The 18,530-nt window shown below is 41.7% G+C and overlaps 1 protein-coding gene across 1 annotated transcript; it reads left to right on the top strand.

Annotated features, from left to right (window-relative positions):
* The first annotated feature begins 403 nt into the window (after nt 1–403).
* On the top strand, nt 404–12,332 carry mpzl3 (myelin protein zero-like 3). The gene is made up of 6 exons (XM_070905897.1): nt 404–580; nt 3,101–3,267; nt 8,110–8,323; nt 9,477–9,633; nt 10,605–10,674; nt 10,974–12,332. Exons 1-6 carry the CDS (start codon nt 481–483, stop codon nt 11,052–11,054), a joined length of 789 nt encoding a protein of 262 aa, XP_070761998.1. The 5' UTR covers nt 404–480; the 3' UTR covers nt 11,055–12,332.
* Nucleotides 12,333–18,530: the final 6,198 nt, after the last annotated feature.

The raw sequence follows: 18,530 nt of genomic DNA, 5'->3' as shown, positions 1-18,530 counted from the left end.
TCCCTCACTCACATTACCTCCAGCAATAACTGAATTCATCCAAATACAAAAAAGCCATGCCACTTTATATTATTATTATTATTATTATTATTATGGTATTTGTTTATTGACACAGGCCTATGATTTGGCCTATGTATTGTTACACTCCAGTCCCTTTTATAACTTTGTGTTATTCTTTTACAACCTGTTTGCATTACAAGACCTTTCTTATGGCGACAAATTAAACTATTTGATAGAATAACAATGTGATATTGCTCAGTGGTGTCTCCTTATTCCCCTCACTTACGCTGTAAAGTTGTGTTGTACTCGCAGTGGGTCCGACAGCTCCACTTCCTGATACACCTGTTTGTCAGGTGGGACAGTCAGTCAGCAGCCCGCAGTCTGCGCAACGGAGAGACTGAGTCATGACTAAATAGATAATGGACGGAATTTCACCGGAACTTTGACGCAACTTGGACTTTTTCCCCCCTCCTGATCGTCATGAGAGTAAACCCGTTTTCACAAGTTAAAATGCGCGGACGGCACCGAGGGAGCAGCGCTGCGAGCGTCGCGTCGCTGCTGTGTTTGTTGGGCTTCTTCGGTGAGTAAACAGGCCGGAGAGGCGAGTTCATGTCGCCGTGTTGCAACGCAAGTTACAACAGAGAGAAACTGTTTGCACCAGTGCAGCCGGGCCCTAATGTTCGTTAAACATGTCGACGTCTTATTTCAGTTTGACTTGTCTGTAACGTGAACTCACTTTTAATAGTCCACGTTTCATTTCCGCGGCCACCAGGTAGGAAAGTCAGAGGAAAGTCAGAGGAAAGTCAAGGCCTGCTGGAAGGAGCTCTGTAAACACCATCAAACGCCGTGATAACACTGGTTCATGCTTTCCTTTCTTTCTGCCTCGGCTTGAGAAAGACAATGAGAGTATAGTCAAACTCAATCGTGGAGTTGGCAGTGAAGTCAGACACATGTTGAGTCAGTTATGTCCGTCAGTTGATGATTGAATGTTGTGGGAAGAAGTCTGAAGACCTCTTGAGAAGTCAGCCACTGTGCAGACGGCAGCAGGCCATAATAACAGACCGGCCAGGCTCAGAAAGACTCTGACAACTGCTATGTAGTGAGTTCAGAGCACTGAGTATTTCTGCCAAGTACATTACAAACATGGCTCTGCAAGGTGGGGAGTTGTTTTCCTCTCTGAGATGTTATTGAAGGGGAAAAAGAGATGCTGACTGTAATGGCTGCTCTGTATCACTGGCTTAGTCAGGACACAGGCAGCAGCAGATTAGTGTCATTGTGGTTTGTCTTTATTTGATAAACACTTGTTTTGGGGTTTTTATATTTGTGCCCAGAGCTGTGTCTGACAGGACAAACAGCAGCAACTTGTTCCTGCCAGGGTCACATCAGGACAGCTCAGAAACTACTTTTAGTATGAAATCGTCTTCCCTCTGACTTTTTTTTGATCAAGTCCAGACATCTTGAAGGAACTAGGTGTCAACAAGGACCACTGATGAGCTGCCAACTTTCCTATCCTGCCACCAATTACTATCATGTCTTCAAGTTCAAGAGCGGTTCAGCTTTCAAGGCTCCTCTGCTTGATTTCAACTTCTATGATGCGATAGCTTTGTTCATGTTGTCGACTCGCTCACCCCGGGCTCTCTGTAGATGAATCGGGCTGATCACATGATACACTCTTTAGTTTAAGATAAACTTTGTCCTCATCACAGCTTTTGGGTTCTCAGATGGAATCAGGGGTTTCAGTCTAAGATCGGATATACCAGCTGATAGTCGGGTTTTTGCTCTCGCTTCGTCCTTGGAGAAAAGGCGGTTTGAGGCCTTTGCTTTGAAATGCAGGACTGTTTCATTTATGCCCAAAAACCAACTGTGTATTAATGTCACTGATGGGGTGTTGGCATGCAAATATAGCAAGCTTTCTATGAAGGGCTCACGTTAAAGGGCAGGGGGACAGTGATACATTATGATGATAGCTTTTGTTCCGGGCTGGAATATCTCAACAACCGTTGGATGGATTGCTGTAAAACATGCGACAGATATTAAAGGTCCCAAGAGGACGAATCCAGATGACCTTGGTGATCCTCTGGCGGTTCCTCTAACGCCACCATGAGGTTGGCATCTTTGGTTTTGAGTGTAATATCTAGACAATGGATTGCCGAATGCCTTATGACCAAATCTGCAAAACGAATGACAGTCCCATGAGCCTCGGCTGTACTTTGTCTTTACTACTAATTAGCAAATATTAGCACGCCAACACAATAAATTAAGATGGTGAGCCTGGTAAACATGATCTGCTAAACATGCTGGCATTAGCATTACAGCCTCCCAGAGAAGCGATCATGGCTGTATCCGTATGTTCAACAGAACTAAGTGATCATGGCCTAAATAACCAAAAATCCTAAATGTGCGCTCTGGTTGCCATAAATCCTGCCATAACAAGATTGTGAAGGAAACGGGTGAATCCATCTCTTTGTCAGTTTGTTGGTTGTGGACATTGTCCCAGACCAGCTGTCCTGGCATGCTTGGCCTCTACACCTCTCTAGAGTCATTATGGAAATCAACTGAACCCAACATGAATTAATTAAAACGGCTTATTAATGACTCATTAATAAAATACTAAATATTTGAAGGTTCTCTCTCAAAAGAGGCTGCCAGTATTCAGCTCTTGTTCGTGGGTACGTTTGTTGCAGACACTGCTCTGGACGGCCTCCCGAGGCACTCTGAGTGACGTGATAACAATGAAAAAACATGTAGAGACACAGGGACATAGCTTTTACCTGCCGTTGAAGGCCCCCGACAGACAGATGTGTAGCATGTCTGTGAAATACAACAAGAGAGGATGGTGAGAAACTCAGTTCAGCGACTACGAGAAGGAATTTGCTGTGCTGACACTTTCATGCCTCCACAATGTGGGCATGTTTGTAGATGCTGTTATGTTTTTTTTATTCACTATTTTGCGCACAGTAAGTGAGTAAAATGTCACTCACAATGTGTCCTCCTTTCCCTTTCGCCTCCATTCCCCTTTGTCATTCTTCTTGAACAACTAAACATGTAAATATTATCACTCTTATCATCTTTTTTTTTTTTTTGACTCTTTCACCTCCAGGCCCTTCCCCAGTCGCCTCCATCACAGTGAATACTCCAGCAGAGCTCTATGCATCTAAAGGGGATGCCGTCACATTGTCTTGCACTTTCACTTCCACCAGTAGGCCAACCAGTAAAATGACTGTCGACTGGTCTTACAGGCCCCAGAGTGGCGGGCCGCCACACACAGTAAGTATGCGTTTATCAGAATTACTGTGGGAACGAGGCTGTAGTGTAGACGCTGTTGCAGCCATTGTTAAAATGAGCATTATGATTAATTGTCCATTCATGGTATGTATTTGTATTGGTGAGTTCACGTTTTCCAAGAAAAATTTGGGCAAAACATTCTTCGTAAAACCTGTTTATTGACTTGATTGTGGATTTGATGTATTAATCTACACTTTGAAAGGTAAATGTACAAGAAAACAAAGACGTTGACGCTGTCTAGGCAACATATAATTAGTCAACAATTATGGTGATGGTTGATTTATCGTTTCGCTCGTTATTTAAGCAAAAATGACAAAAATTCACTGTTTCCAGCCTGTATCTTCTTTACTGCACTGGTCTGGGATGTTTGGATTGACTTCATGTAAGGTGTATGGATTAATATAGGTTCTCATTAACCACTTATATTTCAAAGATTTGAACCTGGCATTAACAGTTAAAACTTGTGACTGTAAACTAATATTTTCTGACAATTTATGGACTAAATGATTAGTTGAGAAAAGCATCTGCAGATTGTTCAACAATGAAAACGATCATAAGTTGCAGCCCTAATCAGTTTTAAATGATACTTCGTACTTTGAAGACCTCACTCAGACTGTGTTCATGTACAGGTGCGTGACTTCCATTGCTCACTCTGTACAAACATGACTTGTTTGAATATCTGGTTGCTTTATTTGCGTTTGTGGCCAGCTTGACTACTCTTGATTTCTGAATCTACATTTACGCCTGCACCCTGAAGCAAAGTCAGGTTTAATGAAGATCCCGTATGTACCAATACCAGTTTGATTTATCAGCATCACTGTTGAGGTCCAAGTTTTATCCATTCACATTCCAGCCCAGCCCTTGTGTCTTTCCGAGGCCTCCCCAGGAAATCCTGGCTGGTCAGCTCCCATAAAACCCCTTCCCATGTGCTGGTTTCGTGGTCTTGTTCGAAATGCGTTCAGATGTATCCATCTCAGCCCATAACTGCACTCAGTCCTACAACCCTGCACACTCTGGGTTCAGTTTCAGCAACCAGTCCACTGAAAATCCACCACATAATTTAAGCAGTTCCATTTGCACTTGAAGATAGACATCAAGTGTGGTTCTATGTAATTGCATTTGGACCATGGGAATCCATAGTGTGGTAGCTGCAACCCTATATGCCATCATTTCCTATAGGAGCACTCAGAGTTAAGTGGAGGCTAATGTTTTGTGGCTCCACTGATATGGAGTGCTGTTGGTTTAGTCATTAAGATGCAGCTGTGTGGAGGGAGAGGAGGAGAAACATGACTTGGTACATATTGAGAGGGTGTTAAAGTGTGTATACACCTTCATAAAAAGGTGTGTCAGCTGCTACCTAAGGAAAATCCACACCAGTACCCGTATTTTCCTTCGACCCAGCCCAACTCATTTGTTGTCTTTATCACAGATAAATAATGTGTGGCAGTTTCCTGATAGGGCCCATAGATGGAACAAAGTCTGGAAGTTTCTAATTTCTATTTCTAAGCCGTCATTTACTTTCCATCCAATTTCATTAGCAGTTTTGGCTGGTTTATTGGCCTGTGTGTCCCCGGCCGTATATCACACTGGGAAAGACCATGAATAAGCATGTGAAAAGCTCCATCAGAAAATATAATTTTGCAGCCAAAGCTTTAGTGTCAATCTGAATTGCTGCAGTGCTTCAGTGGCTTGCATAATTACCTCAGTCCTGATGAGAATTAATTTTGTAGATTGGAGAAGAGAGGCTGAATGTTCAATCAAATATCAGTGGGAGCTGATGGTAATTGGAGGATTTGGCAATTGAATTCTGCTGAATAATGCTAAAAAAATCTATTATGATGATCTAAAACTTCATTTGGGCTCTGTCTTTAAGTTTGTCAAGTCAGTGGAAGCTTTTGTCTAAATGATCAAATAGATTTATTGAATAGGCGGCCCCAGTTGAAAACAATCCAACATCCTTGGCCGTGTTGCAGCATTTCTTATGAGTTTAAAAGGATCATCGGGTCTAATGTTTGTTTCCAGACTGAGCAGACTCTTCTGTAGTCAGTGACTTCAAGCTGCTCTCATGTAGACAAGTGAGCTCTGCCAAGTCCTCAAAAGATCAGCCGTGGATGAATAGCGAAGGGACTGGGTTTATATCTGCCAGGCCTACAACCAGTCTCTCAGAATGATGCAGCTGAGAGACACCCTGTTGTAAAACCATAAAACCGCATCAGTGTCTGTGATTGTTCTGGTGATTCTGTGTTAGCTTTTGATTTTTATTTTATTCGCCTCAGTTTATTGAAAGGTGACATTTATCCATGTTGAAATATATTCATTTCACATTTTGGATACTTCTGCACTGTATATCACAAATTATAATGTTTTTCTTCCTCAGTATGCTCTGCCTCATGTGTAGCTCTTATTATTGACACTTTCAGTTGTTAATGTGATCTAGTGTTGTATGCCGTAATACAGAAGAAGAGTGTAAAGCTTACTGTTGATTTTATTTTGGATCGTTATAAATGAAAATAGACTGAAGAAGAATAGAGAAACTTTATACGGCAGTTGTTTAAATGGGGCTGTTACGCCAGGCATGGCATTGACGGAGATATTCACTCTTCTGAGTGCCATATAGGTTTTTTTTTTTTGCAAACATGGTGTTCGTTCCAAAAACGACGTAACTCAGCTGCCACTTTGGTGATTTTGTCAACGAGAGCACTCTGAATAAAAACACTAAATATAACTACATACTTGGAGCAAATTCGCAGAAAAAGGGCATTAATGCTTAAAATGTAAATAAACAATTTTAACTTAACACTTCCCAGCGTTTAAATCAGCATAAAAAAAATAATGTTTAATGTGTATGAAGCAGGAATGCACGTTACTTAATCCGTTACTTACGTAATCCAGAGCTGATTTAAACAAGAGCTTTTCCTTCAGTTCATTAAATCCCTGCAGCCATCTGAAGGCAGCAGGACAGATCTGTTGATACCGGAGCGCATTACACACGGCGTCCACTGTGTTTACCGTCATTAAATCAAGTGCAAATGATACCAGGCTGTTACAGAATACCCCCCCCCCCACACACACCTCTACACTCATCAGACTGGTTGACTATAACTTGGTATTCTGCCTGTTTATGCGGGAGAAGTCAGACTACTGGAGCTCATTAACCCTGCCACCCACAGCCTCCTTTCCAACTTAAAAAAAAAAAAATTCAGCTGTTCATATTTTATTCTTGAAACGCATTACGAAGCAAACGCTGCTGTGTCACATTTAAAGATATGATGTGACTTTTACAAAGTGAAACACTGGAATAGCGTCAGATTGATGCGCTCACATCAACTGCTTCACCAAACTGTTTTTTATTATTTGCTTCTGTCATCATTTGTGCGATTAAAATAGTGCCCTTTAGGTCAAATATGGAAGGAGCTGCATGAATTGGCTGGATGCAAAAACAGCCATTGTGTTTTTCGGAGAGAGATCGATAACTCCCTTCTGCTGAGCTTTGAGAGTACAGATGAAGGCCATGAAGCTCCGATTTTATCCTGCAAATAATCTAAAAGCCTCTTGATGTCTTCATGTTCCTTGTCTGGCTCGACCAGCTCAGTACAAGCAGCTCATATTACGTGACTATTTACTAAATGTATTTCTGTGTCTGAATGTAAGGGTTTCTCTTCTGGTCTAGTTGACGGTTTTATCCTTTTCAACCATTCATGTTGGTGTAGTTTGAAGTTTAATTATACAATTTCCATAGGAAAAATCAGCTGAAATGTTATCTGTTCATTCTCACTGTACTGTATAAAGTCTTACTGTACTAAGTGTGTAAGTGTGTGTTGCAATGTGGATGTTCATTCATACCAGTATATAAATGGATTCAGCTCCTGGATGATCAGCTCTACCCGAACCCCGGGTCACTTCCACTTTTACTCACTTTGTCGCATGGTTTTCTTTCAGATTTCATTAAAATAAGATGTATAGAAAGTGAACAAAGGGTCAAACAACAACATAAGACATAATGACCAATAGAGGAAAGATGAAAGCAAATGTCTTCAGTATCAAACCCTCCGTCTCACAACTCCATCAAATCACTTGTCAATTTCCTGTTTGTGTTTGTATGTTTCTACCTCCAGATTTCTTCCGTCCAAGGCGTCATTAAACTTATTGAAACACAAACTCTACTTTACTCTGTGAAAAACATTTACTGTAGTATTTCCACATTTTTATCCCCCCTTCTCCACGCACACACACACACACACACACACACACACACACACACACTCGTACTCTGAATGCCATGTTTCTGAGAGGTCGTGTTTTTGAGCTTGACGTGGGAGTAATGACGAGTTGGGAGTTTGTTGTTGAAAACAAACTTATGTGGTAAATGTTAAACTAAAATGTAAAAATTCTTGTTTTCGAGACACCTGTAGTTCAAATTTTCTCTCTCTGCAAGACTCATGCACACACAGGAATTTCTTCGCCTTGTGCTCGATCACATTTGTATTCATATTTCTTAGACGGAAGCCCTCTTCACTCTGCTGTCCACAATATTGCCAAAAGAAAATGTCCCACCACCATCTGTCTCACCACCTGTTGCTCCAGACACTTTCCCTCCGGCAGAAAAATGATAAGTTAGATTTCGGAGTGTAACTGTACATCAACATTTCTCTTCCCTGAATCTTACCTCTCTGGTTGAGTTAGTCACTAGTTTTTTCACCAGACTTTAATTAGACATAATTTTACACGCTTGCTCACGGCACACTGCATTTAACCACACCCATCTGTTTCATACAAATAACATATGATTTTTTTGTTGTTGAATCCTCTCTCGTCTCCCTCCAGTTTTTCCACTTCTCCTCTCGGGCGTTCCCTCCACTTGACGGTCAGTTTGCCGGTCGTATCCGGTGGCAGGGAAGCCCGGCGCGCGGGGAAGCCTCCATCTCTCTGATCAACGCCACGTTGAACGACAATGGGACCTACACGTGCTCTGTCAGAAACCCTCCTGATGTCCACGGGTCGCCGAATTCGCACACTGTCCTTGCTGTCACACCAAAGGGTAAGATGGTGCACATACACACATGCAAAACAACCAAGCGGGGCCCATTCCTTAGCCTTGTACATTTTGATGGCTTCAATTGTGTGCACTCTTGAATGCATACAACATAACAGTAGTTACATTTAGACTCTTATGATGCATTTTTTGCTGTAGAATCATATTTATCTTCTCAAACATGTATGATTTTAAATTCCTTCCTGATTTCACCTGGATTTATCTTTTCTGTGTACTGTGTATATACAGAGACTGGAGAAGAAGAAGTTTAAAATCCACTGCCAGCCACATATTTCTTAAGATAGCAGCCTAATCCATCTATTTCGTGTTTGTGTAAGCCTGTGATGATGTTAGCCATATTGGCGTCAGCAGACTGTGGATGGTTAGAGGCGGGGGTGTCGTGGAGGGTAACTTGTTGCCTGCTTTTAGGTACTAATCTTAATGTTTTTGACCTTAATTTATAGTCGTCATCATACTAACAATTATTAAACTAATGCAAGATAAATGACAACAGGGGTTGAATAGTTAGACATTTTGGAAGTTACACTTAAAGGATTTTCTTGCAGAGGGTTCATTTGCTTTCAGACGGTGAGCGGTTGCTGCAGCGGCTGCAGAGAGGGCGGGCGGCTGCAGAGCGCAGTTCTTTAGATTAGCATAAACACTGGAACCAGAGGGAAAACGGCTAGTCTGGCTCTGTACAAAGGTAAAAAAAAATGCACCTACCAGCTGCAGGAAGTTACTGGTCCCAGCCAATTAATGGCGTGTGTAATGGCGAATAGTCATTGTTTTTTGTACAGATTTACAAACAAGATATAGCGAGTTAATTAATGAGTTTTAGAGGTGCCAGGCTAGCTGTTTAGCCCTTTTTCCAGTGTTTATTTTAAGCTAAGCTAACCGGCTGCTGGCTCCAGCTACATATTTACTGTACAGACATGAGAGTGGTATCAAGGTTTCCATTTAACTCGTGGCAAGAAAGCAAATACAATATTGAGCATTTCCTTTTTAAGGAGAAGGATTTTTTCCTGAATTCCTGAATTCATAATAGCTTTGTCTTTTTTTAAGTGGGTTTGATATTTTCAAAGTAAGTGACTGCATGTGTATATGTGGTCATGAACAGCGTGTTAATGTGTGTTTAATGACCTCACATCCTCCCCCACAGCGCCCAGCATTCGCTTCTCTGATGTTGCGGCCCTCCTCGCTTTCATCCTCCTCCCCTCCGCTATCATCACCCTGATTCTGATTGGACGGATGCTCTGTCCCAAGAAACAGAGCAGCCAATCAAAGGCCTACAGATCACCCATAGAGGTCACGGAGGGGTGAGTAGATTTATTCAACCAATCACTGCTGTGGGTCTCCTGGGGGTAATGATAGTCGTTGCAGGCCTTGATGGTTATAAATGTGCTCCTGGATTGCCAATTTGATGCGTGTTAAACAAGAATTAAAGTTTGAGTTGAATGTTTGATTTCAGTTGGTGTGCTTGTTGTACAAAGGTGCAATGAATCAGTGAGGAGCCCCGCACTGAAGTCTGCAATTAGCTGATCAACAGGCTGCTTTATAGCGTAGCTGTGTTAGTCCCTGTGGTTTGAAGTCACACAGGAGCTGGTATTTGCTCTTTTCACTGACGTAATCCAGGAAAATAAATGTTCAGCAAGCCAGTGCTACACTGTAATACATGTTTAATAGATTGCATCAATTACACGGACAGGATTATGTAAACAATGAGCAGCAGCTCAAGTTCACTCTCATATGTATACGGTAATTATGAAGCTGGAGCCAGCAGCCAGATAGCTTAGCTTAGCATAAAGACTGATCAAGAAATGGTCCAGTGCATAACAACCTGTAAAACCACAAATTGTAATAATTTATATATTAATTAGTGAGCGTTACAGTGACTGGAGGGCAGTTTTATTACCCTGAGATAGGGCCAGGCTAGCTGTTTCCCCCTGTTTTCAATCTTCATGCTAAGCTAAGCTAACTGGCTGCTGGCTCCAGCTACATACAGACAAACATGAGGGGTAGTTTTGATCTTATCATCTGACTCTAAGCAAGAACGTGAATTTCTCCAAAAATATTGAACTGTTCTTTTAATATGTAGATTAAAAAAAAAACATAATTCTGGATGAAGATCAGTTTAAATCATTGCACTAAATTCAGTGACAAGCTTTAGCCTGATGAGCATGTAAATACAGTGTACACAATGTAACAGGCAGGCTTTTTCATGGAAATTGTGAGTGTGATTATTATTATCATGACTAACCATCTTAACTGTCCATTCTGCATTCATCAGAGAGGAATATGGCATCCACCCACCAGGGGCCAAAGAAAAGAGGCCCTCATGCTGTGACCTATATCTGATGGTACAGTACAGAACGTTTCATTATGCCACACCGTCTTCCAACCCATAAATAACTTAATGAGACATGTCTGCCAGATCCATTTCATGTTTAATTTTACATACCCCTATGTCTGACAACAGCACTTGAGGGTTTATAAAATATTGATTTTTCCAATGTAGTTGTTTTGTGTCTGGGTCTGTATATATATATGTGTGTGTGTGTGTGTGTGTGTGTGTGTGTGTGTGTGTGTGTGTGTGTGTGTGTGTGTGTGTGTCTTGTCTGTAGCTTCAGCTGACTGTCTCGTTTTCTGCTTTGTCCAGGACTCAGAGGATGAAGATGGTCTTTACAACCTAAAAAAGAAGCCTCCTATGGAGGAAGGCTATGCTGAGTCTCAGTGCTAGAGAACCCTGCTGGTTGAAAGATGTAACTGCAACATCTAGACCTACTGGTGCCTTTACAAATGGGAGGTATTGGATGGAAATTAATGCTGGATTCATGTCTTCTGTGCCACAGTCAACCACATACCCGGTCACTTTGGTGATGTTTACCATTGGTGGTGAGCCGTTTGGAATAATACTTGTATTTTTGTCTTGAGACAATCTGAATTATGCATCTCCAGCATTACATTTTATAAAATATGTCAATAATTTGATTTACATTTTGCCTACAAGCTCCTAAAGTCCTCTGTTTTTATACCAGTGAGCTGCAGAGGTCTTAATTCCTACAGTTCAGAGTTTGTGGTTTTGCTGACATATGATTTGTTTATTCTCTGTCCAGGTAAGAAGCTGGTATCATTTTGTCAGCTACCAACTGACCCTGTACACGCTAACACGAACACACAGTCGAGCACTATGCATATTTTTATATCTTGATGATTTATATTTGTCACTTTGTTATTGTGAAGGAGATAGTTGCGTTTTGTCTAATTTATTGCCTGTGTTGATGTCTTTGTAGTGGAACATTTCTGTTATATCCTTAATATTTGGACAGAAAATAAATGGTTTGATTTTGAATGTCAACTGTGACCAGTTAGTACTATTTATATATATATATATATATATATATATATATATATATACAGTATGTTTTCTATATTTTCAGTGTCTGTACATTACTGTACCATGTCATGATTTCAACCTCAGTAGAAAATGTGTGTGTGCCACGTTGCTACTTAGTATATTTTGGGGACGTCCGAGTTTGGATGTGGTTTCATGGATATGGTTATTTCATGTGATATAACAGGATTGAATCTTGGTTTTGGATGCACAGCTTTGCTCTGTCAATTAATTTTTCAGCAACATTTTTGCCTAGATAAATTGTTAAAGAGCGGATTCTTTTGGCTTTGTGAGGGGATGGACATGACTTTTTCAAAAGATGCTTCCAGCAAGTTAATAAAAAATAATTTGTTCATTAAATTGATGCGTTTTTGTTAGCAAACAGAGACGATTTGTTGGTAAAGCTGATAGGATACGGCCACCAGTTTCTCCTGTGCTCTCTCTTTGTTTGGCTCTGTTGCACTATTCATGAATGTTGTTGAATATTCCTTTAAAAACTCTAAGGACAGGCTGGAGTCTCAGAGCTTCACTCACAAATTGCGGCAGCATCTGTTTCATCTACGCGGTCGCAGGACTCGAGAGTAATAAAAAGACCTAATAAAAACCCGCCAATGAAACACACAACTGTAAGTCCTCATTCTGTCTCATTTCTTTTCTATTTCTCATTCAGCTCATTCATGCCCTCTAGGTTTTAATAATTCACACACTGCTATGGTGAAACAATTATCATTCCTTCTTCATCTGAACTGCCATGGCAACAGCTAAGTCATGTCGAGCAGAAAAAAAAAAAAAGAACATTGAAAAAATGATTGATGAAGAAAGAAAATATGTAGCTGATTGCCTGGACAAATGTTGGGGAAGGGGCCATTCAGATGTTTTTGTCCCCCAGGCTGAAGGGATACAGCATCATTACTGCCAAATAGCATCAGTTACATTTACAGATTTACTAATCCAATGTAGATATACTTGCTGCTCCATTAAGCTGGAAAGTTTGTGAAACATTTGTTTGATTAACCTCAATTGTATCTCTGGGTTTAGCAGAGAGGAGGAAGTTGAAGTGCTGTAGACTTGCCTCATTTATCCAAGTCGCGTATTGTTACGCGGAGGAGGGGGGGGGGGGGGGGGGGTCATGGCGAAATGTTGGTACTACAAATACAAAACTCTCCTAAATGGCAGCACCCAGAGGAAGCCAGATCCACCAATGATGGCTGAACCTTAAACCAGCTCCACCCCCCCACCGTAGGAAATTCAAGTCCAGTGAGCGCACTGAGAAGTGAAGTCAACGTCTGCATAGTATCTTGGTAAGTAGCATCATATTCAGATTTACTGGCCGTATGTTTTACACATCTATTCAGTCCATGACCGATTTAAAACATGCATGTTTTGTTGGTGGTCTTTAACCCAGTGGTTCGCAACCTGGGGGTGAGGATCCCATGAGAGGTCCAGGAATCCATCAATCTGAAGGGCCACCAGTTGATTAAAAAAATATTTCCAACTTCTATTTTATTCTGTTTTTTTTCTTACTTTGTGAAGTACTCGCTGCAGTACTTCTGACCTCTTCAAGCCTCTAAAAATCAAATGGAACAATCTGAAAACGAATAAACTCACGCTTTGGTTGAACTGTTCTCAAGTCCGCACTGAGAGTCCAACCTGTAATTAGGGGTCAAAGGTAGACTTTAGATCATGGCCTTAACTGCACAAGATATAACACTACAAACACGAGGACAAAGCGATAGATATGACCAGCTTGAGAATGTAAATACCAAAAAAAGCACAAGCCATCATCAAGTGAACTTGTGTTAATGGAGCTGTGAATGTATCTCTTACAATGTTATTGATTCATTCTTTAGTGCTACAGTACGATGAAGAAGGTGGGTTCGTTTAGTCTACAAAAATATTGACCAATAAAAACCAGACTATAATTTCTTAGCAAGTCGGTCTACTTTCTCTTCACTCAGTAAATTGGGTTCTCATAGAAGACCACGTGTGGGACATGGTGCGAGTGCAGCTGTCAGATGAAGGAGTCTTGTCCCAGCTCAGAAGTGGACACCTGGTCCACTTTTATTTTATTATTGCTGGTGGGAAAACCTTTGATTTCCCTCCTCTGGATCATTGTCCTCTGCTGTCTCAGGTCACACTGAGAGCTAGTGAGCAACAAAAGTGGTTTTAAAAGTTGTTTGAGGCTAAATTAAATGTTCAAAACATTGTAGGTATACGGAAAAACTTAATGTTACTTATTTTTTGTGTCTACAGATAGATATGAGCTGTATAGCAAATACTTCTGAAACACACTTCACACAATTCATCTGCTTCCTGATGAATAAATACAGGACGGATGATCAGCCTGAGGTTGAATGGGTGCAGAGAAGATGTGTTGATCCAGAGAACAGTATAGATACTAGAATTTAATGGACAAATGGGCTGAATACCTGATGATGATTAGATTTCACAATACATTTATAAGAATAAAGCTAAATATGATATATTGGCAGAATGGATCCTTCAGTATTTCATTAATAATTCACCATAAATGACTTGTTTTATTGTGTTCCTGGTTATAATTTAATACTGTGGCTTCTGTCTTGGGATAGAGCCATCTGGGAATGTATATGATACACAAATCCTGATTGGTTTGAAAATGAATAAATAAATAAAACGAGGTAGAAGCTGAAAAAAATAAAGCTTTTTCTTTTAGCAGGCTTTAGTGCTCCTTAGGGTGTTTTGGTTAACATATACTTTGACAGATTTGCAGCAATGAATACTCTGGCCATGGATAGTGTTGGATAGATGTGCACTATTAAATCCTTTCCTTTCCATTTATCTATTCTTTTACACTCAACTGGCAAAGGTTTCATTGTCATATTTAACCAGCCAGGCAAACACATCGTAGCTGTGGCTTCACTGCGATGCTTCCCTTTGACATTTGGTCCAATCAGACTCCTGCTCATTGATTGTAAGCTGTGGTTCCTCTCCAGTGATGCTCAATAAAATCTGCTTGACAGTGAACCATTTTCTTACATGTGACATTTTGGCAGCTTCCACTTACCCCACCCCCCCCGCCCCCACTGGTATCTGTGCTTAGCCATAATAACACCCATAGTGTATCAGCTAGCATGAACGAAGATGTGAGTGCAGGTCACTTTGCAGGTAATAATAATGTTGTGGTGCACAAAGGTAACTGTTCTCTTTATGTAACATGACAATCTCTGTAATCAAAGTTCAACACCTCTACAGTGTCAGTCATTAAATACCCGACAGAGCTGCGATTTCCGAGCTTTAGACTTTCAAGACAGGTGCTTACCTCTGTAATACCGTCTTAGTATTTTGTGTTCCTCTTTTATACCTCCTCTACAGATGCTTCAGTTTGATTTCTGCACTAATGAGCCAGTTTGCCAACTTCAATGGGGAATATTTCATGTCAGTTACAGGACAACGTGATCTGTGGTGAAGATCTTTGGTGCTCCTGCAATTATTCGCCCACCAAGAGAGCCTGAATCGTGAAAGGTTACTTACTGCTCCTTAAAGATCACACATTAGATATATTATTTATTTTATTTTAGTATTTTAAGCTTGATGCTGCAGTAGTGTGATATGTTCCTGCCAGTTCTGCCATTAGTATTAGCATCCAGCTTGTTCTTGGAAAAAAAATGGATAAGATCTTAAGCACTATAGTGTTCTACATCTTCATAAGGGGCAATTAATTGATTAAAATTATAATTGTACAATTCTAATAAATGAATTGTCATTTGTTTTTGGCTTTCACCTTAATATTTCAAGATAACTTGCAGTTGGTAGATTGCATGTGAGTCTCATTGTGTCGCAGATACGGTGACCTTTCATAGTGCAAATGAGGAGCTGCATCACTGTCAGTCTGAAAGGACAGACTGCATTGTTGATGTACAATGCGACAGACAACAGGATGTATTCAAAGATGCACCAGGCAAGATTCACTTGTAAAACAGAGTTGTCTTATATACTGTATGTATAAGAACCTAGTTTGGCTTTATAAGAAGAATAAAATAAGTAATATGAACTTCAGTGTATGGACATGACATTACTTACAAAGTAAGTAAGTAAAGCTTTATTTACACAGCACTTTTTAAAACACACGGTTTCAAAGTGCTTACTAGTAGGATAACTAACACTGCTCCAGGGGAAGCACACTCAAACCGAATGAGAAGCAAGCGGTCTGGCATCAGCTGATGATGTGACAAAGCGTTGTGGGTAGAAATCACGCAAATGGCGGCGGCCTACTGTAAAGTGTTGGCAGAACATACCTCCTGACTGCTTCTCGATACTGGCAACACAGTGTGACATTATTGATCTCTGCGGTCGGCACAGCAGCTGATTAAGCTGCTTAACAGAACAATCAAATAACTGGACATAGAGTAGCATACTAAGATGTTAAGATAAGGACCAGCTTCTGGGTCTGTTAGCAGTTGACTGCTGGCCAGCCTGCTGCAATTGAAGATGGAGTGTTTTCAAAGAACATCCCCCACACTCTCTCTCTCCGTGTCTTTGCCACCGCCCCGGCCTCAGCTTGATTTGGCTCTTGGGGATTTGAGTGTTTGGATCTTTGGTTTTCATGTAGACAACCTCAATCATTTATTATAGGGCCGTGTTGCTAGTCTTTCTTCTTGTAGCAGTGTTCCCAGAGTGGGGATTTGATCTGAAGTGATTTGCCACTTGTTGTTTAAATGTTGAGCCAATGCTGCTGGAATCTGTAAGTAAACAGGATAGAACTAACTAACTAATGATAACATACAGATGTGACCAGCATATGGTGTCTTGGTAAGGTGTTGGGCCACCACGAGCCACCAGCCACCAATAGAAGATGGTGAAAACCAGCAAACATTCACATTTGAGAAGCTAGAAGCAGTGAATTTTTACCTTTTTTTTTATTTTTTATAAATGACTTAAGTGATTAACCAATTATCACAATTGTTGGCATTTTCTTTCCTTCCGCTAATCAATGAATTGACTAATCATTTCTGCTCTAATCTGGTGACCAGTGAAGGCCATGGCATATGACTCACATCATTTTCACACTCATCATTATGTTTCTCTGTTCATTTATTCAGGTTTTTGCTTCAATTTTCCACCTGTTTGTACATTTGAAGCTTCCTTGGCATCCAGACAACTTCGCAAAATCTGGACAGAGAAATTCCATCAGTTCCCTCGAGCAAGGCACTTATCTAGCTGGTTATTCCAGTGAAGTGGCCCAGTAGGGGACTGTGAACTGGCAGCAGTATGAATGTGCAAGGCTGTGTAAAAGTAAAGCAGGGCAGTGCTGAGGAAGATCATGCGTACTCAGCAGAACCCTGCGTTATTACAGCGTCTGTGTCATGCGGTCTGCTATAGAACATGATGACACATAGTGATGATGTAGTGCAGCCAAGTAATGGTGCTAGATGTGCCTGTGTGGCAGCAGCGACCACCGGGAAGGCTGTGGCTCAGCGGTGCAGGTTAATGATTTCCCCTCAGTGAACTGGATGTGGAATAATCCTGTAAGAGAGAAGAATAGCAGAGGACAACCCCTCAGGACCCTTCTTCCTCCTCTTCTTCCCTCCATCCACCCCTCTCTCTCTGTCAATCCTCCTCTTCTCCATCTCTCCCTCCATCCTCATTGTGTCTGTAGCATCTGCTGGTGCTCGCCGGTGTCAGAGCGGGGGTGGGGACTTTTCTGACACCACAGTGTGTGTGTGTGTGTGTGTGTGTGTGTGTGTGTGTCTGTGTGTGTATTATGAAAGACAAATACAGAGTGTGGGTGTTTGCATGAGCATGCGCCTGCGAGCCTCGCTGCACGGTAATGGTTATAAATGTAGTTGTGGGGATAATGCATGCGTTGTGCCCGCTCATTAAACCAGACTGTGTGCAAATGTGGGCACAGAGGGAGGAAAAGAAAGGGGGAGGGAGAGAGAAAGAGAGGCAGTTTGCCTCGTCTGCTTGTCTGCCACACCCGGCCCCCTTGCTTCCTCCTCTCCATCCCTTTCTCTCCCTCCATCTCTCTCCCTCTCTCTCTCCCTCTCACACACACACTCCTCCTCCTCTGCTCTTCTAGTCTATCTGCTGGTGTTTCCATGAGAACAGAGAGCGCTGGGTATTGGGGGTGGGTGGGTTGGTGGTGCGGGTGACGTGTCCTAAGAGCACAGTGTGCGTGTGCGTGTGCGTGTGCACACGAATGCATGCGCCTCGCGATCATCACTGCTCTCTTTCACACGTCTCTCTTGGCTAGAGCTGCTCCCGGCTGTGCCAGAAAACATGCTTTTGGCATTGCCGTGGTAATTTGGACGCAGAGCTCCCAGGCTCATAACACTGATCAGAGATCCGGAGAGTGTATAACACACAGTCTGAGAGGGAACCTGAGCAATCAGAGGAGGCGACTTCCATTTGGGAGCTTCTTTTAAGAAAAAAAGACACCTCCTTGTGTGTGTGTGTGTGTGTGTGTGTGTGTGTAAGGGGAGGGGATAAAACAGGGAAACAAAAATAAAGCACAATAAAAACAGATCTATCAGAGCAAAAATTGGAGGTATCCAGTCAGTCATTAAGCGAGAGCCTTTTTAGGGTGGGGCCGCAGCTTTAACTGGAGCCAGGCTGAAGGACAAGACGAGGAGGAGGAGGAGCAGGATGAGAAGATGTAGAAGAGAGGAGTGCTGATCTAAAAGAGGTGGGGGGGTTCATCACTATGAGCAAGAAGAGGAGGAGGAGGAGGAGGGGGATAGTGTGAAGGGAAGAGGGGAGGAGAAAAGGATGGAGGGAGTGAGGGGAAGGGAGGGGTTTAAAGGGTGGGCTTGTAGTCATTGTCAGCGAGTAAGAGGGAGA

Source organism: Enoplosus armatus, chromosome 5, assembly GCF_043641665.1.
Source record: "Enoplosus armatus isolate fEnoArm2 chromosome 5, fEnoArm2.hap1, whole genome shotgun sequence".
In the NCBI taxonomy this organism is placed as follows: domain Eukaryota; kingdom Metazoa; phylum Chordata; class Actinopteri; order Centrarchiformes; family Enoplosidae; genus Enoplosus; species Enoplosus armatus.
The sequence above is the reverse complement of the archived record's forward strand: the minus strand, read 5'-3'. Positions and strand labels throughout refer to the sequence as shown.